This window comes from Malus sylvestris, chromosome 3 (assembly GCF_916048215.2).
Source record: "Malus sylvestris chromosome 3, drMalSylv7.2, whole genome shotgun sequence".
Lineage (NCBI taxonomy): Eukaryota > Viridiplantae > Streptophyta > Magnoliopsida > Rosales > Rosaceae > Malus > Malus sylvestris.
This window is the reverse complement of record NC_062262.1, coordinates 2,264,721-2,291,257: the sequence shown is the minus strand read 5'-3', so window position 1 is coordinate 2,291,257 and position 26,537 is coordinate 2,264,721. Positions and strand designations below refer to the sequence as shown.

The following is a 26,537-nucleotide window of genomic DNA, read 5'->3' as shown; positions in this document are numbered from 1 at the left end:
TGGAGGACGAATGAATACAATTAAGCTTCAGAAAGCTGTGCTTAACGGAGGACAATAACCAATGTTCAATGCAGGTATATCCGAAATGTACATAATATACTATCAAGCAAGTATTAGAGTTATCACTACTAGTATGTCCTGCCATCATTAGTTGTCCCACATTGGTGAAGTATATATCACCAATCACCACTTCGGTTCAATGTCCATTTCATGAATGTAAAATGAGCAACCAATGCATAACAAACTTTGTTAATCGAATGGTCATATCGTGTCACACTCAACTGGAGCCTTGGAGAGGTATATGCATTAGAACAAGCAGAAAATGAAAACCAAAGAAAAACCAATGCTATCACCTTACCTGTTCTTTTCCTCAGTAAGATACTGCATCGGTCTTGTCGAGTAAGACGAGGCTCTCAACATAAGATTCAGCATAGTAATATCTATATCCATGAATTCCAAGATTTGTATATTGCTTGCTCACAAGGTCTAAACAAACTAATTCATGCCTACTATCATCTTTCAGAAAACTTTCAGTCAGTACCAACACTACATCACCACTCTTCCTAAACCATAATGGTTGGTACAAAGATTGTCCTTCTGGACCTGGTGGATATAGTGTTATCAATTTGGTCCATGACTCTTCCACGCCATACTCTTTCATCACCCATATATCAAGACGAGGCTCTATAATTTCAGCATAACAAGAGTAGGACAGTGCAATAGATTTCCCGTAACCTGAAATACACAAATGCTCGCTGCATAACTTTCTGAAATCCTTTGGTGTCACTATACTGCGAAATGAGTCGCTGCCCACATCAAATGCCAAAATGAAACATTCAGAACCACCATTTGTCAACCGGCGCCATCCATCCCAGTGAATAGCACCATTAACAAAAGCAGTGGGTTTGCGAATATTGTTAAGTCCTAATACGTGATCCAAAGAACAAGGATCACTCCATGAGCCTCCAGCCAGTGAATAAACCTCATAAAAAGTACTCGGATCCTGATCCTCCCTATGATCAATGGTAATTCTCACAACCTTGTAGTCATTGGTTACAGCGTCAAAACCAAAACCCATACAATTATAATAACCGGGATCTCCTTTGAAGGTATAATGAGGCTTAGGAAGGGTCACTGACTTTCTCATAGACGGGTTGCATAAAATGAAGGTGTTACCAGAACAAACTTTATTATCAGCAAGAAGCACCAGCCCATTACAAACGCTGACCACGTCTAAAACTTTATTGCGCAGTTCTTCCCTGGGAGCAATTGGAAATTCTAGTTTGCAGTACTCATCAAAAGCAAGGTTGTCATAATACAAATTGCATTGCTCCTCCAATAACTCAAGGTCACCATGGCGGAATCTAGACCGTTTAACTATACGAGCACAGTACACAAGGCGGAGATGGGTGCCAACCTGGTTATTAAGATCGATTGTACGGTTGAAGTGGGTGAGTATAAAGCTGGGATTTTTTATCATGGAATTCCATGACTTGCACACTGAGGTGCACCTGATCAATGTTTTAGGCGGTAATCTAAACAGGATATCAAGTATGATTTCCTCAGGAAAATTGTGAGCCATTGGTTCAAACTTTGAATTCCCAGGCTGCAATTTCCATCTGAACATTCATATCAAAAACTAAAAAAAAATTAAAACTTGCATATAAAATCAAAAACCCATCTGAAAAAAAACGAACACTAAACCCAAATCCTCAGTTTTTATAGGATAAATAATAAACCCCAGAAAAAAAAAATAAAAAAAAGGGTTCAGGAACTCACAGTATTCGATGAGCGGGAAAACGCAGCTGAGGAAGCGAGTCTCGGTCGAGCGAGGGTTTTTGCTTGATTGAAAACAAAAGCTGAAAGAGAGGGAGAGAGAGAGAGAGAGAGAGAGAGAGAGAGAGAGATGAGCAAGGACACGACGTCGTTTTCGGTTGTTTATTTAATTGCTAATTAAAAACTTGAATTATTGGCTCTAGGGGTGGGCACGGGCCGGGCCGGGCCGGGCCTATTTTTGAAGGGATCGGACCGGACCGGATCCGGAATAAAAGGAGACGGGCCGGGCCGAGCCGGGCATTACAAATCTTAAAATAGGAACCGGACCTTATCTGGCCCGGTTGAAACGGGCCGGTTCGGTCCGGGTCCACGGGTCCTTTTTTTTTTCCTGTTTAAAGCACAGATTGAATAAAAAAATAAAAAAAATAAAAAACCACAGATTGCTGCAGTACTGCACAGATTGCAATTGCACATATTCAATACATCCAAAATAACATTATAGCGTCCAACATCTAAAGATCGAATCAACATACAAAATATTCAAAACCTACTTAATCCAAGACATCCAAATATCAGAAAACCCGAATACTGAAACATATCAAAGTGTATATGATTCCAGGAAAAATATTGCAACGATAAGCATGCTCTAAATTACCTTATATCCTATTTTTAAATTTGAGCTTTTGATAGGGTTGGGTTCAATGTCAAAATAATGTCACCATAAGGTACTTCTTGTTTTACATCAACAAGACCATAAGTCTTCAAAACCTGAAAGTGACAATGAACAATCATATTAGTAGTTATATACCAATACGTGCTCAATTAGTACTTCTACAGGCAGTATAAGTTTCCTTGACCCGGGAAAAAAAAGGAGCATATTTTTTACTTGTTCACAGAGTATAAGAAAACAGATAACAAACCAATTTAACATAGAAATAATTTGAGTCCAAAACATTTGACTTGATGTAAAATTGACTTGAGAAACTTCTGCTTCTAAGAGACAGATTTTCCTGGCTATTATTTGTGGAGTGACATTTGCAGGAACAGATAGCAGACATAAATGATATTGAACAAAGAAATAAAACTTGGATAACTAAATCAATTTCCCATAACTATGTTATTATGAACATCAACTCCCAAGTTGTGCATTGAAAACTATGCAAACATTTTGCTCCCTTGTTCCTACTACTTCTAAAATGAATACGAATAAGTTGCTCTTAAAATCTGTGATGTACCATAAGATCCATGCCACATCAAATACTTGGAGGACTTCCAAAAAAAACTTGCATTCAAACAAGAGAACCTAACTGATATGGTTCAAAAGATTACCAGTGTTTCATAGAACATTCGGGCACATAGCTTTCTAGTTTTTCTTTCTAAAATTTTGTCCAAGCTGAGATCTCCAGTGACGTCTTCTGAAGTTGAGGAGATAGAAGATTCCCTTTTCAAAAATTGAGCCACAGCCCTGCATACCAAACGGGGAGAATAATAAGAAAAATAAATATAATGAGCCATATATAAATACAGTGACTAACTAAATCCTGTGTAAATAAAGAAAAGAAACAATTGAAAGAGAAGTACCTGGTTCTAACTGACAATGAATCAACTCCTTGTGTCCCTTGAGATCCCGGTATTCCTTGTGTCGCTTGAGATCCTGGTACAAGCATAGATATGTCATCCAAACAGTGTACACAAAAGTAAATGAATATGAAGAATGTGTACGCTTATTTGTACAGGCAGCCAAGAAAAACATTATGCACAATTTACATGATCTCTCGAATAACAGATTAAATAAAGAAGGAACAGTTCAACTTCTACAATTAGTCCACAAGGAAAAGAAGGTCAAAATGAACGAGGGTTAGGAGTTAGGATTATCATAAAAATAAGAATAAGTTTATATACTTGAGACTCCAAATAAAAGGCTATAGGGAGAATAATGGGGACATGCCCATCCCACGCCAAAATATAGAGCACATATAGTCTTTAAATAAAAATCTGGTCCTCTAAATGAAGTGCATGGTAATTAAAAATAAATACTAGTCTTGCCCTCGTTTTAGAAAATCAACTATAAATGACTGGAACTTATAAGAAGCAGATCCTACATCTGTGCGTTATGATGTGATACAGACACCTTCTGTAGAAAATCGATCATGGTGACCTCCTCGTCATCATCAATCTAAAAGAACACAAAATTTAGTACAAATTCTGCTTCTTCTGTAGGTACGAAAATTCAGCTCAATCTCAATTAAGTATTAACTTTGAAAAGACCTAATAAACAAGCTAAAAAATTCAGAAAATCCACCAAATCAGCAAGAACAAACATGAACTTCCCAATAGATTGAGCATAGATTACATACATGATACATCCCAATAGATCAAAGTTCAACTAAAAAGTTACAAACATCAGAGGTTAAAGAACCTAGAAAAAAATTTAAAAAAAAAAGAAAAAAAAAAGTTAAAGAATTCACCTGAACTGGCAACGGCGGTGGAGTGTTAGTGATCGCAAGGGCGGTGATGTCGTCGGGAAGGAGAGAAAGAGAATCGAGAAGATGGGTGGTGCGGGTTCCTGGGTTCTCTAGGTCTAGGGTGAGATGTCGTCGAGGAGAATAATCGAGAAGAAGATCAGCTCTGGTGGTCGTCAGGGCTCAGACTCACGACGGCGGTGATGTCGGAGGTGGGCAAGGAGGTGGGTGGTGGAACTGTGGAATGGAGGGGCGAGGAGAGGGGACGAGGTCAGAGACGGAGAGGTCGAGGACTCGGGTCAAGAGAGAGACTCGATCAGATTTAGAGATACTAGGGTAAAAATCAATGGTCATGATAGGAAGGTATGTTTATTTTCAATCTGGGCTGTCCATTTCAATTACAAACGGGCCGGTCCGGGGCCCCGTTTTTCTATACATTTGGAACCGGCCCGACCCTAAAATGCCATTGCACCGGCCCGCCCCACCCCGTTTCCCCTATTAAAAAACAGGACCCGCCCCGTACCCGCCAATACACGCCCCTACCCGCGGGCCCATGGCCCGTTTGCCCACCCCTAATTGGCTCTGCTAGATGACCCACTTTATGTCTTTTATTTGGCTTGGTCCGGAGCAGGACGGGCCCACGCATAGTTCACATCGTACTATTCACATTTGATTTGGATTCAGAGTAGGTGTCAGCTTGTTCCTCTAAAAGTAGCGGTATAAATCTTTTACAATGTTGATAGACATGTAAGTGATGCATTAGCGCAATTTCACGTGGTGTAGTATTAGAATGTGAACCTTAACAGCCAGCATGATAATGTAACTACTTTATTACATCACTTGTGTACCTTCATTAGGTAATGAGCGTGGATTTTTCTTTGGCAGTGATTTGAGACTGAGGTTGAGATATTTCGTAGTAGAAACCGATATCGTTTGATCCATTTGTGCTGCAGAGGACCCTATTACTAATTATTATCTTATTTTTTGAGGTCATCTCAAGGGTTTATATTTTACACGTAAGGTACTTCAATTTTAGATTCAGATGAGCTCTCCACGTATCGTTGAAGTACTAAATATGTGGACATCTAACAACTGCCAAGGCATTATAGACAAATAGCAAATAATCTTTGCTCGAGATCATTTTAAACTGGTTAACCATGGACTAGTTGGTCATGATATTGTCCCCTTTGCATGTTGCATTGTTGAAAAATGGTTACAAACCCAACAACTCATTAGAAGCATAGTCAGACAAGAGATGTCATTGTTACAGTATCCTAAATTAATCATGCATTCCCAATCATCTCCTACCAAACCGAAAAGCACGAATTCATCAAAGATTATAAGCCTTCGTAAACTTCTGAAGAAAAGGTACCAAATCCCAAACGATCTCCTAGCAAACAGAAAGGTACGCTTTCATCAAAGATTGAAAATCTTGATACACTTTGGAACAATTTAACATCAGAAGCAGCGAGGCTAGCACTACGCAGCTACAGAGAAGGCATCGTAATGAAGGTTATCTGCCCCATTTTCTACCTGCATGGAGGACGAATGAACGATGTTAACAATTACATGGTACCTCCAAGCAAGTGTATTACATGCTATCAAGTCAGTCAGTTGGAACCTTAGAGGTATATGCATAAGAATAAGAAAACGAAAACCAAAGAAAAATCAATGCTACCACCTTACCTGTTCTTCTCCTCAGTAAGAAACTGCATTGGTCTTGTCAAGTAAGACGAGGCTCTCAACATAAGATTCGGCATAGTAATATCTATATTCATGAATTCCAATATTTTTAAATTGCATGCTCACAAGGTCTAGACAAATTAATTCATGCCTACCAGTATAACCATCAGCCGGTACCAACACTAGATCACCACTCTTCCTAATACATAATGGCCTGTAGCCAACTCCTGTTTGTGGACCTGGTGGACATAGAGTTGTCAATTTGGTCCATGACTCTTCCATGCCACACTCTTTCATCAACCATATATCAAGACAAGGCTCTCGAATATTAGTATAATAACGCTTGGACAGAGCAATAGATTTCCCGTAACCTGAAATATAGAAGTCCTCGCCGCTTGAGCTTCTGAAATTCTCTGGTGTCATTATCCTGCGAAATGAGTCGCTGCCCACGTCAAATGCCAAAATGAAATATTCAGAACCACCATTTGTCAAACGGTGGTATGCCTTCCAGTGAATAGCACCATTAACAAAAACGGGTTTGCAAGTTCTTTTAAGTCCATTTACGTGATCCAAAGAACAAGGATCACTCCATGAGCCTCCAGCCAGTGAATAAACCTCATAAAAAGCACTCGGATTGGGCCATTGTTCAAAGGTAATTCTCACAACCTTATAGTCAGTAGTCACAGCGTCAAAACCAAAACCAATACAATCGTAATAACCGCGAACTCCTTTGAAGGTATAATGAGGCTTGGGAAGGGTCACTGACTTTCTCGTAGACGGGTTGCATAACATGACGGTGTTACCTGAAAAAAATATACAATCCGTAAGAAGCACCAGCCCATTACAAACGCCGACCACTGTTAAAACTTTGTTGCCCGGTTCTTCCTTGGGAACAATTGGAAATTCTAGTTTGCAGTGCTCATCAAAAGCAAGGTTATCATAATGCAAATTGCAATGCTCCTCCAATAACTCAGGGTCACCATGGCGGAATCTAGACCGTTTAACTATACGAGCACAGCACACAAGGAGGAGGTGGGTGCCAAACTGGTTATTAAGATCGATTGTACGGGTGAGGTGGGTGCGTATAAAGCTCGGATTTTTTATCATGGAGTTCCATGGCTTGCACACCGAGGTGCATATGATCAAAGATTTCGGCGGTAGTCTATGTAGTATATCGTGTATGGTTTCCTCCGGCAAATTGTGAGCCATTGTTTCAAAATTTGAATTCCCAGGCTGCAGATTCGATAGAGATCGAGTGAGTGAGGAAATATATATAATTACAAACAATAACCTAGCTATATAATTGAGAAGAAGAAACTAAAATTCAGGGGAACTGTTGCTATAACAAAAACTAAAACAGAAGAGAACAAACAAAATCCTGCTCTTGAAAAAAAAGAAGAAGAAGAAGAAGAAGAAGAAAGTATTAAGAACTCACAAGATTTGATCGATGAGCCGAAAATTGGAGTTGAGAAAACGGAGTCTCGTTCTTGTGATGTGTTAGAGAAGAAAGCGTGTTGGAAGCTAGGGTTTTGATTGCGTTGGATGAGCTTCCTGCATCATCTATTTATAGGTTCGCTTTTGAAGAAAGTCTTTAAAGGGAGGGATTCTCATTTAAAAAAAAAAAAATAGGAACATCCTTTTTACTGTTAAATTTGGTTTTAATGAAATCACGTGATTGATATTCTGTGGTCTGTGATTTAATCTCAACCATAGAATTTTATTAAACTCAAATTTAATGGTCAAAAAGATTTTTTTTTTTTTTTTTTTGAAAAATGAGGATCTCATCCCTTAAAAGTCTGCACTTTTGAAATTATTACCTCTCCTCAAGTAAAAGTACCAGTGTCACATTCTAACGAGGACATCCCTTCTTTTGTTACCCTTTCTCGCTTAAATATTACGTTAAAGATTACGTAATATTGTCTTTTAAAACATTATTATTGTTGTGGCCTATATTTAACTGACGAGGTGAGGGGGCTGGTGGCTAGGAGAGAAAATAGAGGGAGATGTGTTTATATGGTTGTGTGTGTTATCCCCTACGCAGTGCCTTTATTTGTAGTAATAAGATAGAAGAATTCATCCCAAAGGAATACAAATTCATATAGAAAATGATAACTGGAATCAAATATAATCTAAGATTTATACAATCACACTTAAACAAGAAGTTTACAACAATTATCCTAATTAGGGACTAATTTAATCTCGTGTGGCGAATTCAGTATCAAATTAGTTTGCTCATTATGTGGCTTCGTCAAATTCTCCCCTCCCTTAGTGTAACATATATCGTTGTACTAAAAAACCATTGTTTAGCTTTATGGATAAGCACAAGGAAGGTATTTCTTGGAGAAGATATTTAATAAAAACTTTAGGGCTAATTATACCCTTCATATTTATGGTGAGTTTTAAACAGGTCATAAACTTTTAATTTTTTGCACACCAAGGTTTTGAAATCCTATCAATTTAATTTTATCGTCTATTAAACCTTCTGGACCTCCAGTAGATTGATGGTTAAGCAGATGTAAACGTCTATCATCTCTATGCGAATTTTGACCATAGCTTTTTGTTTGATTGGTATGAGCGAAAGCTCGCTCAACTTAATAATAGTTGTATTACTCGACTTGCTTCCTACCTGTAGTTCTTACTAATATATAAATTTAGTTAATTTAGAGTTCTAAACTGAGTACACTAGGAGAACAGTAGTTTCCTCTTTTCTCCTTTTTATGAACACAGAATGATCAGCATTGCTTCTCAAGAAACCCTCGATTTTGACAGATTGCTTAGCACGGAGGACACTATTTGGAAACAGAGATCCAGAGTTTGGTTTTTATGACACATAGAAGCCACACTTGGACCATTGCGACCAAATTGTGCAACTGTTGGCCGTTTCGAGAGAACTTGAAGATTCGTAATGACTATTCTTGGTCTATGTGGTGCAAATTACCGGTCCATAAACAGGTCTCGTGGTTGTCAAGTCATCAATTTAACGAAGAAACTGAAAGGTCAAACATCCATAAAGCATAAACACGTCCCATGGTTTTGAAGTTATTGATACTACTTTTTGTAGTAGTATTGCACTAAAACAAGGAAAGAGTAGCGTGATGAAAGAGATGAAGATATTCGAGCTATGAAAGTTTTTATCGGCTATCGGAGGTGCGAGCAATAGCAAACTTAGCGACGGGAAATTCATCACACGGCAGATTATCCCTAGTACAAGCGACGTCCTTTTTCTAGTCAAAAGGAACAAATCTTGATGCACTTTGGGACAAATTAGGATTAGAAGCAGCAAGGCTAGCACTAAGCAGCTAAAGAGACGGCATTTTCTACCTGCATGGAGGATGAATGAATGCAATTAAGCTTCAGAAAGCTGTGCTTAACGGAGGACAATAACCAATGTTCAATGCAGGTATATCTGAAATGTAAATAATATACTATCAAGCAAGTATTAGAGTTATCACTACTAGTATGTGTTGGAAGTTTTGAGACTCTTGTCCTACATTGGTGAAAACAAGATTCCAAAGTACCTTTATATACCTTTTATCTTCTACAATATTAGTTATGTGTTGGACCACTTGGAATGGGAATTGAGGCTTGGGCCACCATTTCTGTGGATTGGGCTTGATGATTATACCATAATATTAATATTAATTCATATTAATTAATCAATTAGTTTTAATTTCGAATTAAGTTTTTAATTAAATTAATTAAAAACGTTTTGATTAAAGATACAACCTTTTGTAAAGAGTTGTAAAGCTTCAGATACATCCAAAAGGTATTTGAAGAGGTATGAAAGAGCCTATATAACTGGAGTCCTCAGTTCATCATCAATGATCGATTATTCTTCCTTTTCTTCCGTACAAACTTTCCAGAGAGAGTAAACACACAAAGCAATTCGCTAGAATTCTATAATCCAGTGCGGGTTGTAGGATTAGGTAGTTGTATCCTGGTCGAGCAGACGTTGTAGAACCACAAGCACAAGAGTGGGACGGAATTACTGTTCGAAGGACATAGCTTTTACGCTAGCCTCTACCTTCTGTAATCAAGTTAGTACTTTTGATATTCTCATATTTAATTTTCTGTAGTCGTTGTGTATCATTCTGTATTGCAAGTATTTTTGAGTAATAAAGTATAAATATTTCAAGTTCTGTATTTCTGTTATTTCTGTTTCTAAATTGTTCTCCAACAATCTTCGAACAGTAATGGAACAATCTGGAACTAAACCTCTTTCTGAGAAGCCTGAGAAATTTAAGGGCGGAGACTTCAAACGATGGCAGCAGAAAATGCTGTTTTATCTGACAACCTTAAATTTGGCTAATGTTGTGCACCAGACTGAACCTACTGCAGATGGAGAAAATATTTTTTCTGCAGAAACTTTGACGGCTATAGATGCCTGGAAACATAATGATTTCCTCTGCAGAAACTATATTCTTAATGCATTAGATGATTCATTGTATGATGTCTATGTGGTGTGCAAAACAGCCAAGGAACTGTGGGAATCACTTGAGAAAAAATATAAAACCGAGGATGCTGGTTCAAAGAAATTTGTCGTGGGCAAATTTTTGGACTACAAAATGGTGGATTCCAAGTCCGTTGTCTCTCAAACTGAAGATCTCCAGAAAATCATCCATGACATTCATGTTGAAGGGATGGTAATCAATGAGTCTTTCCAAGTGGCGTCCATTATCGAAAAACTGCCACCTTCTTGGAAAGAGTTCAAGAGTTATCTCAAGCACAAACGAAAGGAGATGACCCTTGAGGATCTCATTGTAAGGCTGCGAATTGAGGAAGATAACAGAAAGAATGAGAAGGGCCTGGTTTCGAGTATGGAAGCCAAGGCGAATGTTGTTGAAGGAAGTTCATCAAAGCAAAGGCCAAAATTCCAGAAAACTAAGAAGAAGGAAAGCCACTTTATCCCTGGTGCGAAAGGCAAAGACTTCAAGAAAATCAAGGGAAGTTGCTGGGTTTGTGGAAAGCAAGGCCATAGGGCTCAAGAATGTCGCCATCGAAGGGATCAAGGTCCTGGAAATCAAGGCAACAACAACCGCGCAAACCTGATTCAAAACAATGTGGATGCCCTGGCTGCAATGATTTCTGAAATCAACCTTGTATCTGACCATGCTGATTGGTGGATAGATACCGGTGCAACTCGCCATGTTTGTGGTGACAGAAATATGTTCTCTTCGTACCAGAAAATAGAGGGAAACGAGCAGCTGTTAATGGGAAATGCATCCTCATCTGTTGTGGCTGGAATAGGGAAGTGTGTTCTGAAATTCACTTCTGGAAAGGAATTGACCCTTCTTGACGTACTGCATGTCCCCGATATAAGGAAGAATCTTGTTTCTGGTCCTATCCTTAGTAATAAAGGATTCAAACTAGTTTTTGAGTCCAATAAGTTTGTATTAACGAAAGGGGGAATGTTTGTGGGAAAGGGTTACCTTGCTGATGGATTATTCAAACTCAATGTACTTGCTAATGCTATGAATGAAATAAATAATGTTTCTGCTTATATTGTTGATTCGTCTAATTTATGGCACTCTAGGTTAGGACATGTAAATTTTCGTTCTCTTTTTAGAATGCATAATTTAGGTTTGCTGCCCAAAATTGATTATCTAGATAATGTTAAATGTGAAACTTGTACAGAATCGAAATTTGCATGTCAAAGCTTTAAATCGGTGCATGAAAAATCCAATGATTTGTTAGATTTAATTCATAGTGACTTGTGTGATTTTAGATCATATCCAACTCGTGGTGGAAAGAATTATTATGTAACATTTATAGATGATTTCAGTAAGTATTGTTATGTTTATTTACTTCATAGCAAAGATGAGACCTTGGATATGTTTAAGACATATAAGGCAGAAGTTGAAAATCAACTTAACAAGAAGATTAAAGTCTTAAGGTCCGATAGGCGAGGAGAATATGAGTCTCATGCTTTTGCTGAATTTTGTGCCACACATGGCATAATTCATCAAACAACAACCCCCTATACACCACAACAAAACGGTGTTGCCGAAAGGAAAAATAGGACTTTTAAAGACATGATCAATTCTATGTTGAATAGTTCTGGACTTCCACACAATTTGTGGGGTGAAGCTTTACTTACTGCAAATAAAATTTTGAATCGAATTCCACCTAAAACGAGAAAGGAGTCACCATATGAATTATGGAAAGGAAGAACCCCTACGTTTAAATTGCTTAAAGTGTGGGGTTGTCTGGCAAAAGTACAAGTTCCATTGCCAAAAAGAACAAAATTAGGACCTAAAACTATTGATTGTGTTTTTATTGGTTTTGCATCTAATAGTTCGGCTTATAGATTCTTAGTTTTTCATTCCGAAATAAGTGATATACATGTCAATACTATTATAGAATCTATACATGCAATATTTTTTTAGGATATTTTTCCATACAAAATAGGCAAGTCTAATTTATTGAAAAAGAGAATACATGATGATGTATCTGAGGTTACTGATGAACCTAGAGAACATGATGATGGTTCAACCTCGTCTAGAGTTCAAAAAGAAGAACTTGAACCTAGAAGAAGTAAAAGGACAAAAATCCGAAAGGACTTTGGGCCTGATTTTGTTACTTTATTAACCGAGATAGAACCTCAATCATTCAAGGAGGCCATGTCCACTCCTGAAGCTCCATTTTGGAAGGATGCAGTTAACAGTGAGATAGATTCCATTATGCAAAATCATACATGGGAATTAGTCGATTTGCCCCCTGGCAATAAGCCAATTGGGTACAAATGGATCTTTAAGAAGAAATTAAAACCAGATGGTACAATTGACAAATATAAGGCTCGTTTGGTAGCTAAAGGATACCGTCAAAAACATGGTTTGGATTACTTTGATACATACTCACCTGTAACGAGAATTACTTCAATAAGATTATTAGATGAGGAAATATATATGGAACAACCCGAGGGGTTTGTAGTTAAAGGTAAAGAACACAAAGTGTGTAAACTTGTGAAATCGCTATATGGGCTTAAACAAGCTCCAAAGCAATGGCATGAAAAATTTGACCATGTTCTGATCACACACGGTTTTAAGATAAATGAGTGTGATAAGTGTGTCTACACAAAAACTCAAAATAATGCTTGCGTTATGTTGTGTTTATATGTAGATGATATGCTTATAATGGGAACTAACAAAGAGATAATACATTGGACCAAGAAGATATTGAAATCAAATTTCGATATGAAAGATCTTGGACTAGCTGATGTGATTCTTGGTGTAAAAATAAAAAGAAACCAAGAAGGATATATTCTTACTCAGTCCCATTATATAGAAGCTACACTTAGGAAATAAGGTCATTTGGAAAGTAAGGATGCAATTACTCCTTTTGATGCCAATAGCAAACTTAAGAAAAATAAAGGTGATACTATATCTCAACGTGAATACTCACAAGTTATTGGAAGCCTTATGTACATTATGAATTGTACAAGGCCTGATATAGCATACTCCGTGAGTAGATTGAGTAGATATACATGCAATCCTGGGCATGATCATTGGGAAGCTTTAATTCGAGTTATGAGATACTTAAAGCATACAATGAATTATGGATTGCATTATACGAGGTATCCTCCTGTGCTCGAAGGATTCACTGATGCGAATTGGATATCGGATAGTACTGATACGAAATCCACAAGTGGATATGTATTTACTTTGGGAGGAGCAGCAATATCTTGGAAATCTTCCAAACAAACATGTATAGCCCGATCAACTATGGAATCAGAATTTATAGCCCTCGATATGGCTGGAGGAGAAGCTGAATGGCTAAGAGATTTTTTGGAAGATGTTCCCATATGGCCTAAACCTGTAACGGCAATATGTATACACTGTGATAGTTTAGCTGCACAATATTGAGCTAAAAATAGTGTATACAATGGGAAGTCTAGAAAAATTAGACGAAGACATAACATAATAAAGCAATGGCTCTCTAGTGGTGTAATTTCTATTGACTGTGTCAAGTCAAAAGATAATATTGCGGATCCGCTTACTAAAGGCTTATCTAGAGAGCAAGTTAAGCATACATCGAGGGGAATGGGTTTAAAGCCAATAGAGTAAAATGAAACTGCCAAACGGAAACCTAACCTAGTTGATTGGAGATCCCATGGTCTAGGTTCAATAGGCAAACTGGTTTGGCTAGATTCAAGAAAAAACACACTTACATACCCATTCCTATGATGGAAGAAGTGTGGTGACTACTGATGAGTATAGGATACATTAGTTTAATGATATTGATACTTGTAAGTCAAGTGGAATAGTAGCAGCCTATTCTTAATCAATATCACCTATATGAGAGAAAATGTGGGGTCACATTTATGAGAATTATATGGCTACATTCTCTAAAGCTCTCATGAATCCAGGATTTGTTCAGGACCAAAATGAACACAAACGTATGAATTTGCGATGTGTTGGTGTGGCATATGTTTTGCTTATTGTCTTGGTTTACTGCGGAGATGAACAGTTCAAGATTTTATATTCACTGCGTCATCTAGTAAATCCGATAAGTATATACTAAGGTAGGTTCAAGTCCAAAAGACACCTTTCCTGATGTATGTCACATCTACTGTTTACTCTCGTATCTTAGTTTCTCTAAGACTAAATAGTCGTCTCAAAATATGGGGTATTGTTGAAAGTTTTGAGACTCTTGTCCTACATTGGTGAAAACAAGATTACAAAGTACCTTTATATACCTTTTGTCTTCTACAATATTAGTTATGTGTTGGACCACTTGGAATGGGAATTGAGGCTTGGGCCACCATTTCTGTGGATTGGGCTTGATGATTATACCATAATATTAATATTAATTCATATTAATTAATCAAGACAAGGGCCTTGGGCCTTGGGGCACTTGGGGCCTAAGAATTAAAATTAATCTGATCAATTAGTTTTAATTTCGAATTAAGTTTTTAATTAAATTAATTAAAAACGTTTTGATTAAAGATACAACCTTTTGTAAAGAGTTGTAAAGCTTCAGATACATCCAAAAGGTATTTGAAGAGGTATGAAAGAGCCTATATAACTGGAGTCCTCAGTTCATCATCAATGATCGATTATTCTTCCTTTTCTTCCGTACAAACTTTCCAGAGAGAGTAAACACACAAAGCAATTCGCTAGAATTCTATAATCCAGTGCGGGTTGTAGGATTAGGTAGTTGTATCCTGGTCGAGCAGACGTTGTAGAACCACAAGCACAAGAGTGGGACGGAATTACTGTTCGAAGGACATAGCTTTTACGCTAGCCTCTACCTTCTGTAATCAAGTTAGTACTTTTGATATTCTCATATTTAATTTTCTGTAGTCGTTGTGTATCATTCTGTATTGCAAGTATTTTTGAGTAATAAAGTATAAATATTTCAAGTTCTGTATTTCTGTTATTTCTGTTTCTAAATTGTTCTCCAACAGTATGTCCTGCTATCATTGGTTGTCCCACATCGGTGATACTTCATCAATCACCACTTCGGTTCAATGTCCATTTCATGAATGTAAATGAGCAACCAATGCATAACAAACTTTGTTAATCGAATGGTGATATCAGGAAGAAAATGAAAACCAAAGAAAAACCAAGGCTATCACCTTACCTGTTCTTTTCCTCAGTAAGAAACTGCATCGGTCTTGTCGAGTAAGACAAGGCTCTCAACATAAGATTCAGCATAGTAATATAAATATCCACGAATTCCAAGATTTGTACATTGCTTGCTCACAAGGTCTAGACAAACTAATTCATACCTGTCATCATCCACATCATCCAAACAACAAAAAATCACTTCCAACACTAGATCACCGCTCTTCCTAAAACATAATGGCCCGTAGGGAACTCCTCTTTGTGGACCTGGTTGACATAGAGTTGCCAATTTGGTCCATGACTCTTCCATGCCATACTCCTTCATCACCCATATCTCAAGATAAGGCTCTTCAGTATTAGTAATATGATGCTTGGAGAGAGCAATAGATTTCCCTTAACCTGAAATAGACAATTGTTCGGTACATGACCTTCTGAAATTCTTTGGAACCATTATCCTGTGAAATGAATCGCTGCCCACGTCAAACGCCAAAATGAAACATTTAGAACCACCATCTGCCAAATTGCAGAATGCATTCCAATGAATGGCTCCATTAACAAAAGCCTGGGCTCTGTGAGTACTGTTAAAGTCACATACGTGATCCAAAGAACGAGGATCACTCCATGAGCCACCAGCCAGTGAATAAACCTCATAAAAATTATTCAGATCCTTACATTGATGAGCACGGATAAGTCTCACAACCTTGTAGTCATTAGTCACAGCGTCAAAACCAAAACCAATATAACCATACTCCATCTTGAAGTTAAGATGAGGCTTAGGAAGGATCACCGACTTTCTCATAGAGGGGTTGCATAACATGAAACCTAAATGATACTTATAATCAGCAGGAAGCACCAGCCCATTACAAACGCCGAACACGTGTAAATCTGTATTGTACAGTTCTTCCTTGGGAGGAATTGGAAATTCTAGTTTGCAGTACTCATCAAAAGCAAGGTTATCATAATGCAAATTGCAATACCTCTCCATTGGATCTTGGTCCCAAATACAGTTGCTGTCGCCATAAAGAATATCTGGTCGAACACAGTACAGAAGGAGGAGGTGGGTGTCAAACTGGTTATTAAGATCGATTGTACGGCCGAGGTGGGTGCGTATACAACTGGGATTTTTTTATCATGGAGTTCCATGGCTTGCACACTGAGGTGCATCTGATCAATGATTTAGGAGGTAATCTAAACAGGATATCATGTATGATTTCGTCAGGAAAATTGTGAGCCATTGTTTCAAACTTTGAATTCCCAGACTGCAATTTCCATCTGATCAAAGCAACTGTTTTAACAGCAGAGCAACATTCATATCAAAAAAATCAAAAACCCATCTGAAAAAACGAACACAAAATCCAAATCCTCAATTGTTATAGGACAAATTATTAAGATAATTTAATATCAGAGCAATTTCCATCTCATCGAAGCAACTGTTTTAACAGCAGAGCAACATTCATATCAAAAACTAAAAAAATTGCAGATGAAACCAAACATCTCCACTCTATATACGAGAAAAATCAAAACCCATCTGAAAAAACTAAAACTAAATCCAAATCCTCCATTTTTACTGGATAAATTATCTTAAAAACCCCTAAAAAGGAAAATTTTAAATGAAAAAAAAAAGTTCAGGAACTCACAAAATTCGATGAGCAGAAAAATGGATCCGAGGAGCGAGTCACGTTGTTGTGCTCCGTTGGCGGACGCTTTCAATGTTCTAGGGCATCGATTTCTGTTGGTAATTGTTATTGTGGTGAGAGAAAGGCATCGGCAAAAACCCTAGGGGTTCAGGACTCTGCATTTATATGGCCGTTGCATATTAAATTTAAAAGGCTTCCATCTCGGGTTTAAACAGGGTTTATTGATTTCATTTTGGGGGCTATAACTAATTTATATTTGACATCTCATTTTGGAGAGCAACTTGGATGGATCGGCAAACCGTCGATATGACGTCTCAGTATAGCAACAAAACAAGCTGTACCTAAATTAATTTTACTTTATATAGTATTGTGTTATTGAATCAGAACATCGTTGTAGCGGTGTACCCGGTCCATCTAAGTTATGTTCTTCTCTTTATCTCGTAAGATTTTCACAAAAGTTTTCGACTCAAAAGACTAATACATTGTAATAATTGGAGGTGAACGACAATCCGACCAAACTGTCCAAACCAATTGATTTGTTTGAGCTGGCTTAAAAAGAACTATGCTGATAACTTTTTTTTTTTCTTATACAACCGATATTACTATTTTAATTTAGACTAGAAAAATAGGAGAATATTTGAGGTTGAGAGGCAGTGGCTGAAAGAAGAAGCCCTAAAATAACTAAAGATGTTAAATTTGAAGTTTGAGAGAATTTTTAAGCTACTAAATTATATTACTATTTAAATTTAAGATGGTCTATTGTCTTAGAAAGGGAAAAATGAGTGGAAGCTTATGAAATTTTTTATTTTTTTTAAGAAATCAACAGAAAAAATCAAATTTACCTATCTCAATTGCTAAAACAATCCATGTTCAATTAGCAATCGATATTTCATCGATATGTTGTCAATATAAAAGTGACACGTCATTATATTTTGAATATATGATCGAATCAATACATCATAGTCAATTTTGTGTCAGTTATTTTCAACTTACTTTGGACGCTCTTGAAAGTGGTTTGTTGAAACATAAATTGCTAAAAGGACCAAGTCGATATTATTGTAATTGGTTCGATTGCGGTTTTGGTGTATAACCGATCTAATCGGGGCATGCCAACCTCTATTCGAAACTCAAAAGTAGAAGCAATACATTTAGGATGAACAAAGCAGCAGATCCCTGGTACAATAGATGTCTGAAACTCAAAAGTACAAGCAATACATTTGGGATATTCATCACAGGGCAGAAAATCCCGAGTAGGAGCGATGTCGAAACTCAAAATTACAGATAGTTAAACAAGAAAGGTTATATTTGATCAAATATTGAAAATCTTGATACACTTTAGAACAATTTAACATCAGAAGCAGCAAGGCTAGCACTACGCAGCTACACAGAAGGTATCGTGAGAGTCTTGAAGGTTATTTGCCCCGTTTTCTACCTGCATGGAGGGCGAATGAATACAATTACGCTTCAGCGAGCTGTATTCATTCGTTAATCGCATGGTCATACCATGTCACACTCAGTTGGAGGCTTGGAGGTATATGCATTAGAACAACAAGACAATGAAAACCAAAGAAAAACCAATGCTATCACCTTACCTCTTCTTTTCTTCAGTAGGAAACTGCATCGGTGTTGTCGAGTAAGACGAGGCTCTCAACATAAGATTTAGCATAGTGGTATTTATATCCATCAATTCCCAGATTTGTAAATTGTTTGCCCACAAGGTCTAGACAAACTAATCCATGCCTATCATGATCCTCTTCATCCTCACAACCATCAAACACTACCAACACTACTGTAGACATCGAAATTTCGGTAAATAAATGTTGACCGATAAATTAAAGTGTCAACGCTCATGTATTACATAAATTTTACACGTAGCGTGCGACTCAACGAAAATTGAAATGAGTTGGAAAAGTCGTCAAATAGGACACGTGTCAACACCTGGCAGAAACAACTTATTTCATCTGGGATATTATATTCAAAATTAGGCCTTGGAAAATTCTATAAATACAAGCCCATTTCATTCATTTGGGGGGGTGTTTGCACTTAAAATATACCCATTTTTACTTATTTGGGCAATTTGGGTAAAATATGGTATTTGGAGGATTAATATGCAAGAAAGCTAACTTGGAAAGATATTTAGATGCAAGTGGAGGGGTTGGACACTATAATATTGTTCTTCCAATTTGTTTTGGTGGTGGAGATTTGTCAAGCATTGTTTAATCAAGATACATGCATCCTTGCAAATGGGTTGGAAGGCAACATACGGGTGTGGATGCTAGGAACAAATGAAAGAAGCCAACTTGCTTCTTTTAAATGTTAGTTTATTACAAGTGGGAAAACATGTGCTAAAAGCATGTGGTGGAGATGCAAATTCCCCTTTTAATATTGTTTCTACATGCAAGTTGGCAAAAGCAATACAAGCTACCCAAGTAAACAAATGCAAGCTGCCCAAGCTTCTTTCGGGCAAGTACAAAACCTCAGCAGGAGGGTTTCCTCCAAACCTCTATAAAAGGGAGCAGATGCACAAGGATTATGGACACTCAATCAAACAAACAAAAGCACAAACTCTGCTCAAACCATATTTGCCAAAAGCCTTCTTTTATCTTAAGTTTATTAGCTCTGCTACTCACTTGTAGTATCGATCTCATTTGTAGTTTTTATGTACTCATTTCCAGTCATATAAATTACAAGCAATCTGCAATATTAGCCACTTTCCCTTGTCATTTATATTTCCAAGCAACCTTGTCATTTACATATTGTTCTATCTCTCCATATAAGTAAAGTCCTTATTTTTAAGGCAAAGAAAGAACCTTGATTTGAGCAATTCCCACTCAAATGGCACAATCTCTTGATTTGAAGTCAAAAGGCGCAACCTCAATCATTCAAATCCCGTCTACTAGCGGCATCTAGTAGTGGCACGCCCGCACCCACCAATCTCGTATGTGAAATAAATCCCCGGCTTGCCCGCAAGGCACCATGGCGGATTTAGGGAGCGAACAGGGGGACCAATTCATATTACACTTTGAAGCTCTAAAGCTCTGAAACTCCGAAGCTCTCAAGCATCCAGGTTCCCGAAGAATCAAGAAAGCCTTCTTCGTTCATCGCTCTTTCAAGATCAAGCCCCGACGGCCCTTGAAGAAAGCACCATCGTTCATCATCCGTTCATCCAAGATCAAGCCCCAACGGCCCTTTGGATCAACAACGTTGACAAATCCACACACATCCAACCGTTCTTTAAGATTAAGCCCAAAAGCCCTTGAAGATCTGTTCATCATTGTTTCTTCAAGATCAAGCCCAAAAGCCCTTGAATATCCGCTCATCACCGTTATTCAAGATCAAGCCCCGATGGCCCTTGAAGAAAGCTCTCTTCGTTCTTCATTCATCGTTCTTCAAGATCAAGCCTCAAACGGCCCTTGAAGAAACATTCATCCTCAAGATCAAGCCCCAACGGCTCCTTGAAGATCCGCTCAAATCCACCTTCAAAGATCAAGCCCACGGCCCTTTGAAGAAACTTCCAACAGTTCATCCAAGATCAAGCCCCGACGGCCCTTGGATCAACGAAACATCCACAAATACACACCTTACGGAGATCGAATCAGAGGACCAAATTTGAGAGAGATTGTAACCCAAAACCATCAAAAATACAAATATTTGTTTGTGCACGTTGTTCTTGTCTCTTTCGTTTCAGGAATTTTCCGTGTTCACAAATTGGCACGCCCGGTGGGACCATCTCTTTCTCCGTTCAAGGAATCCAAGCACACCTCAAAGTCAATGGCATCAAGCAAGGGACAAGCCGTTCTTGCAACCACTGAGGGAAGGATCCTAAGCACTTCTGCCGCAAACGGACAATCCATTGGCGCCACAACCGCTCCTCAACATGCCACTTCAAAATTGGTGCCGCTAAAAGAGCAAGGGGAACATCCAAGGTGTGAGTATGTCATCAACCTGACCTCGCTGGGGGCACCGAAGCATGATGTTGGGGCATACAAGATGACATCCCAAAGCAACCAACGACGTTCTTCATCAGCATCCTAGATGTCTAAAGGAAAGTCACGTCTATTGGTCGCACAAGTCATGACTATCGGCGTTACCTCCGTTGAAGAACAACTGGCTCAAATGAATGAAGCGATCGCAAGGCTAACACGGATTGTTGAAGAAAAAGACTTGCAAATCGCTGCACTCGTCAGCCGATTGGAGCCACAGAACGACGAGAACCCCGACCCAGAGAATGATCCACTAAAGAGAAGAAAAGACGAAGAAGATGAGCCTCATGTGGAGAAAAACGATGTGAAGCCGAACCCAGACCAAGCAGCGGCACTCATGGGATCTCTTTCTATCCAGCAGTTGCAAGAGATGATCACCAACACCATCAAGGCACAGTACGAAGGGAGCTCATATACCTCCGGGTTGTACTCAAAGCCGTATTCAAAGAAGATCGACGCCTTAAGGATGTCGAGGGGTTATCAACCACCAAAGTTCATGCAATTTGATAGAAAAGGAAACCCAAAGCAGCATATTGCACATTTCGTCGAAACTTGCAACAACGCGGGGACGGAGGGAGACTACCTCGCCAAGCAGTTTGTGCGCTCGCTGAAAGGAAATGCCTTTGAATGGTACACGGACCTAGAGCCCGAGTCCATCAACAGCTGGGAGCAATTAGAGCGGGAATTCCTCAACCGCTTCTACAGCACCCGCCGCACTGTGAGCATGCTAGAGCTAATGAGCACAAAGCAGTGGAAGGACGAGCCAGTCATTGACTACATCAACCGATGGCGCACTCTAAGCCTCGACTGTAAAGATAGGCTCTCGGAAACCTCTTCAATCGAGATGTGCATCCAAGGCATGCAATGGGGTTTGCAATACATCCTTCAAGGCATTAAACCACGGACTTTCGAGGAATTGGCCACTCGCGCCCATGACATGGAGTTGAGCATCGCCCATCATGGGAAGAAAGAACCGATCGCTGACTACAAGGACAACAAAGTTCTTGGGACAAAGGTGCAAAAGGCTGCATGGAAACCCACCAAGGAAGCAATGACGGTCAACACAGCTCCCGTCAAAATCTCCACACGAGGCAAGGCGATTCAAACCGAAGCTTTTCGTGATCAAGAGATGCGTAGACGCACTTTGAAGGAGCTTGAAGAGAAGACTTATCCATTCCCCGACTCTGATGTGGTTGTCATGCTGGATGACCTGTTGGACAAGAAGGTGATCAGTTTGCCTGAGTGCAGACGGCCGGAAGAGATGAATCGTACTGACAGTCCAAGATACTGTAAATTCCACCGCTTCATCAGTCATCCGACAGAAAAATGTTTCGTGCTGAAAGATCTCATCATGAAGCTGGCTCAGAAAGGAATCATCGAACTAGATCTTGACGATGTGGTGAAGTCAAACTATACCACCTTCACTTCTGGCTCTTCCGACTCAAAGTTTTCACCTCAACTGCTGGGGGCATCCTCCAAGACAAGCAAAGTTGAAGGATGGACTCAAGTCACTCATAAGAAATTGCACAAGAAGCATACGTCTCCTCCACAAGTCCGCCAATCGGAAATGGGGCAAAACAGCTCTTGTCAACCTTCAAAGCAACATGAACGTGTTGAAGATGATGAAATTTCGACATATAGATCGTCCGTCCCCATCACGATGCGTGATTTCTTGCCCGAAGACTTCTTCAATCACTCGGTCAAGGTTCCTTGCTATGAAGATTGTGAGGAACGCCTCTCCAAAATTGCTTGACAAATTCACCAATGCTCCTTGTTCGCACGAGCCTAAACTGCACGAACCAACGCTCCTGGTCTGCACGAGCATAAAAGGCAACACCAACGCTCCTTGCCTGCACGAGCTAAAACGGCAACACGGCACCAAATGCTCCTTGTCTGCACGAGTTGAAACTGCAAACGACACCAACACTCCTTGCCTGCATGAGCTGAAACTGCAAACGGCACAAAAAAAAAAGAAAATCCAAAAAAATATGTATTTGAACTACGTTACGACTTGATCTCTTCTTTGGAGGGGTACGTAGGCAGCTTGAATATTCAAAATTTCGAGTTCAGTCACACCAAAATAAAAAAATAAAAAAAAAGTTTTATTAAATAGAGTCAATTTTATTACAAAAAAAAAAAGAAAGAAAGATACATGTTTTATGTATTTACAAAAAAAAAAGAGAAAGAGAAAAATAAAATACATATGTTTTATGTATTAATAAAATAAAAAAAAATTTTAAAAAAAAATGTATACATATTAATGTGGGTCTTCCTACACTTAAGACCCGTGCCAAATCAAATAAACACAAGTTGAAGTCCACAGAAAAGAGCAGCCCAAATGCCAGGCCCATCCTCACTTGTGTCTCGGCCCAGCCGCAGAAAGCTCAATTCACAGGCCCAGTCCCACCACCTGCAGAAGACGGATCAGGTTGAGTCCAGAGACACAGAGATAGCGCAGAGCAACAGCAGCTGCGGATAAACCAATCAGAAAACCCGAGTCAGAGTTCCAGAGCCGACTCAGTTGAGTGAGAGAAAGAGAGATGCTTCTAGTGCAGAAGCAGCATCAGCAGCAAGATAACGATGCAAGGACTCCATCACCAACAGCGGCAACTCGCGGCGTTTCTCTCCGTCACCATCCCCAGGGACGATTCCGCCTCCGCCACCACTGCATCTTCTTCTCCTACATCAACGCCAACTGGGAGTCATGCAACTCCTGTCATTGCAAGTGTTTCAACTCATAATCCGCCAAGCGTGCCAAATGTTTTGGCCATTCCAGGTTCGAATGTTGTTCGGGGTGTCACAGAGAATGCAGGGGCTGCTAATTCTTCATCTCCTGTAAGCTTGTCTGCTTCTGCGAAGCAAGACGAATTAGCAAGCTTCCCTGGCCGTAGACCATCACCATCTCTTTCTTATCCTGGATTTGTAAGGGGCATCAGTCGAGGTGGCTTCTCTGCTCCAATTCCATCTAGTATCCCTGTTAGCTCTAGCAATGTTGCTCCTAGTAATAGTGCCCTTGGTGCAGTTCCTTCAGTTTCTGATGTGACCAAGAGAAATATATTGGGAGCTGATGGGAGAATTGGGAGTAGTGGCGTGGTGCAGCCGCTTGTTTCCCCCATAACTAACAAACTGATCTTGCCTCAAGCTGCCAAGGCTAGCGACCCAAGTGGCCAAATGATCCACCAAGGACCGACACCCAAAAGTCGAAGGCAGAGGCCGCCGCATACGAATGCCGGCAACCTACGCCACCAGGGTCTTTCAGTTAACCAGAGAATTGGGCCACAAGTCCGACGGCGAGACTATTGAATGGCTCCTCCAGCAAGCCAAGCATGCCATCATCGCCACCACGGGAACCGGTACCATCCCGGCCAATTTCTCCACCTTGAACATCTCCCTGCGCAGCAGCGGATCAACGCTTTCTGCTCCGCCTTCCAAGTCCACCCCTCACTCCTTTCCCGGCGCCTTAGCCCTCGCCCACCATCCTCACTACGACGAGGGTTTTGCCCATTCAGGACCAGCTGCTCTCGCACCTCCCGTGATAGCACCGTCGGCAGCAAGCAAGTCATCTTCCTCCGTGCTCCTCCTTCTTCCTCCTGCAAATCTCCCGTCCCGTCCGCCCTCATCCACTTCAAGCTCGAGTCCCTCAAGCTCCACGTCATCACCTTCCTCGAGGAGTTCTCCGACCAGCAGCCCCAAAACGCTGGCGTTATCACCTCTTTCGTCCAAACTTCACGGCTATGCTTCTCCCGCTGCTCCAGCTTCTGTGCATCCTTGCCGTCTCTGCCGCAACGACCTCAGCCCTTGCCTTCCTCCATGCTATTCCCCATCCATATATATATAAATACATATATATATATATATATATACACATGTATGCCAGAAGAATAAAGAAGGGATGGTGGAGTCTTTGGTGCTCTGGCACCATGTGAAAAAAATGGAATCTTGATTCATCATGCACCATGTGTGAGTACCACCGAAAAAAAAAATATATATATATATATACAAATAAAAAAAGGAGAAGGAATGGTGCCTCTGGCACCGCAGGAAAGTATAATAAAAAAAAAAGGAAATCTGGATTGATCTGGCACCATACCAAAAAAAATAAAAAAATAAAAAAATAAAGAATAAAAAAAGGGAAAGCAAGTAGGAAGGTGGGATGGTGCGGATTGCACCATGTAAATATACATATACATGTATGTACATAATATATGTATGTATATAGCAAAAAAAATGCATTGAGATAAAGTCCATTTTGTTTATTTTTTCTGGGAATTTTACATAAATTTGCATTATACATACCTTAAAAAAATAATAATAATAAATAAAAAAATTAAAAAAAAATTAAAAAAAAATCAAATCAAATCAAATTTACAAGAGGGGATCTTCAAGGACGATCAGGTGCCGCCTCACCACTCGGTAGAGCTCCAGAAATGAGAGGCGCCGGAGGTTGACTGTTTGAAGCCACACCACTCGGCAGAACCCTAGGAGGAGGAGGCACCGAAGGTTGATCATTGGAGGCTTCATTACGCGGTACAGCCCCAGAAGACGAAGGCAAATGCTGCTGGAACAAACCCACAAACCTCTGATGATCAAGTAAAATCTGACCATCAGATTCCTGCATCTGGTCGATCTTCCTCTTCATGTTTGTCGCATAGCTATGTGCGAGCTTATGCAACTGTTTATTCTCCTGCTTGAGCCCTCTAATCTCCTGTTTGAGACTCATCACTTCAGCCGCCAATGATTCAACTTGACGGGTTCGAGCAAATAGGCGTTGGGCCATATTAGACATAGATCTTGCACACTGCACACTGAGAGCCAGAGAATCCTTAACAGCCAACTCATCAGACCGTTTGGAAAGTAGTCTGTTATCTCTGGGAGTGACAAGGTTTCGGGCCACCACCGCAGCGGTCATATCATTCTTCACCACCGAATCCCCAACGGTAAGAGGACCAGTGGGGGATATGAAGGATGAGCGCCATATGTTGTCTGGAGAAGAAGGGACTGCCTCTTCACCAAGATTCAAGTCAAAACGACGGTCAGAGGGTCCAGACATTTTCAAAGTATTGAAGGAAGAAGAAAACGGACAAACCAAGATCTTAGAAGTGCAAGAAGGGAGTTTTCACAAGCGAAAATTCAAGTGTGCTTTGAAACAAACTGCATGCCTCTATAAAAACAAAATCAGCACTCGACGGGATTTCAGAGATCGAAGAGGCGAGCTCAGAATTCGAAGAGGCCATTCAAAAATCGAAGAGGCAAGCTCGGAAATCGGAGAAGCATCTTGCTTTTCCAGACGCGTCGGCACCCGTCACACGCAAACTCAGCTTTGCGGAAATCACGGGTAATTTGTCGAAGCGCCGATCCCAGATATCGAAGAGGCGCCAGTCTTTTTCAGCCGCGTCATCACCTGTCATATGCACACTCAACTTTGCGCAA

General features: G+C 39.7%; 3 protein-coding genes and 1 pseudogene across 16 annotated transcripts in view; all 4 read right to left on the bottom strand.

Annotated features, from left to right (window-relative positions):
- The window catches only part of LOC126616282 (F-box/kelch-repeat protein At3g06240-like), a 58,106-nt gene that overhangs the window by 27,382 nt on the left and 4,187 nt on the right, over nt 1–26,537 (bottom strand). For 2 of the 4 annotated variants that reach the window (XR_007621084.1, XM_050284311.1), the window contains exons 1-2: nt 1,780–1,882; nt 359–1,639 (exon numbers count right to left, since the gene is read on the bottom strand). Coding sequence is in view for 3 of the 4 variants with exons in the window: in XM_050284311.1 (XP_050140268.1) it covers nt 371–1,627 (1,257 nt within the window). In the remaining variant the exon portion in view is untranslated. Of the gene's footprint in view, nt 1–358; nt 1,640–1,779; nt 1,884–26,537 lie in introns of those variants that run through there. The other 2 variants (XM_050284312.1, XM_050284313.1) reach the window with 2 other exon arrangements.
- Nucleotides 3–7,464, bottom strand: LOC126616291 (F-box/kelch-repeat protein At3g06240-like). 4 transcript variants are annotated; one of them, XM_050284329.1, is made up of 3 exons: nt 7,357–7,464; nt 5,925–7,154; nt 3–358 (listed from the first exon to the last, which is right to left on the bottom strand). In XM_050284329.1, the coding sequence occupies exon 2, from the start codon at nt 7,128–7,130 to the stop codon at nt 5,937–5,939; it is 1,194 nt and encodes a 397-aa protein (XP_050140286.1). In that variant the 5' UTR covers nt 7,131–7,154; nt 7,357–7,464; the 3' UTR covers nt 3–358; nt 5,925–5,936. The 4 variants fall into 4 exon arrangements, with proteins under 4 accessions (XP_050140286.1, XP_050140285.1, XP_050140284.1 ...); XM_050284328.1 differs by lacking the exon at nt 3–358 and adding an exon at nt 5,644–5,767 and having other exon boundaries at nt 5,920–7,154; XM_050284327.1 differs by lacking the exon at nt 3–358 and adding an exon at nt 5,644–5,771.
- LOC126616284 (F-box protein CPR1-like) lies at nt 15,347–17,332 on the bottom strand (annotated as a pseudogene).
- Nucleotides 18,244–26,537, bottom strand: part of LOC126616289 (F-box protein CPR1-like) — a 64,137-nt gene continuing 55,843 nt past the window's right edge. For 4 of the 8 annotated variants that reach the window (XM_050284319.1, XM_050284322.1, XM_050284318.1 and 1 more), the window contains 2 exons: nt 18,717–18,914; nt 18,244–18,556 (listed from right to left, as the gene is read on the bottom strand). In XM_050284319.1, coding sequence (XP_050140276.1) covers nt 18,729–18,914 — 186 coding nt within the window. In that variant the 3' untranslated portion in view covers nt 18,244–18,556; nt 18,717–18,728. Of the gene's footprint in view, nt 18,597–18,716; nt 18,915–26,537 lie in introns of all 8 variants that reach the window. The other 4 variants (XR_007621085.1, XM_050284324.1, XM_050284325.1 and 1 more) reach the window with 3 other exon arrangements.

What these genes read in the sequence shown, in the direction of transcription:
- LOC126616291 (XM_050284329.1), bottom strand. Translation starts at nt 7,130, where the DNA reads ATGGCTCACAATTTGCCGGAGGAAACCATACACGATATACTACATAGA.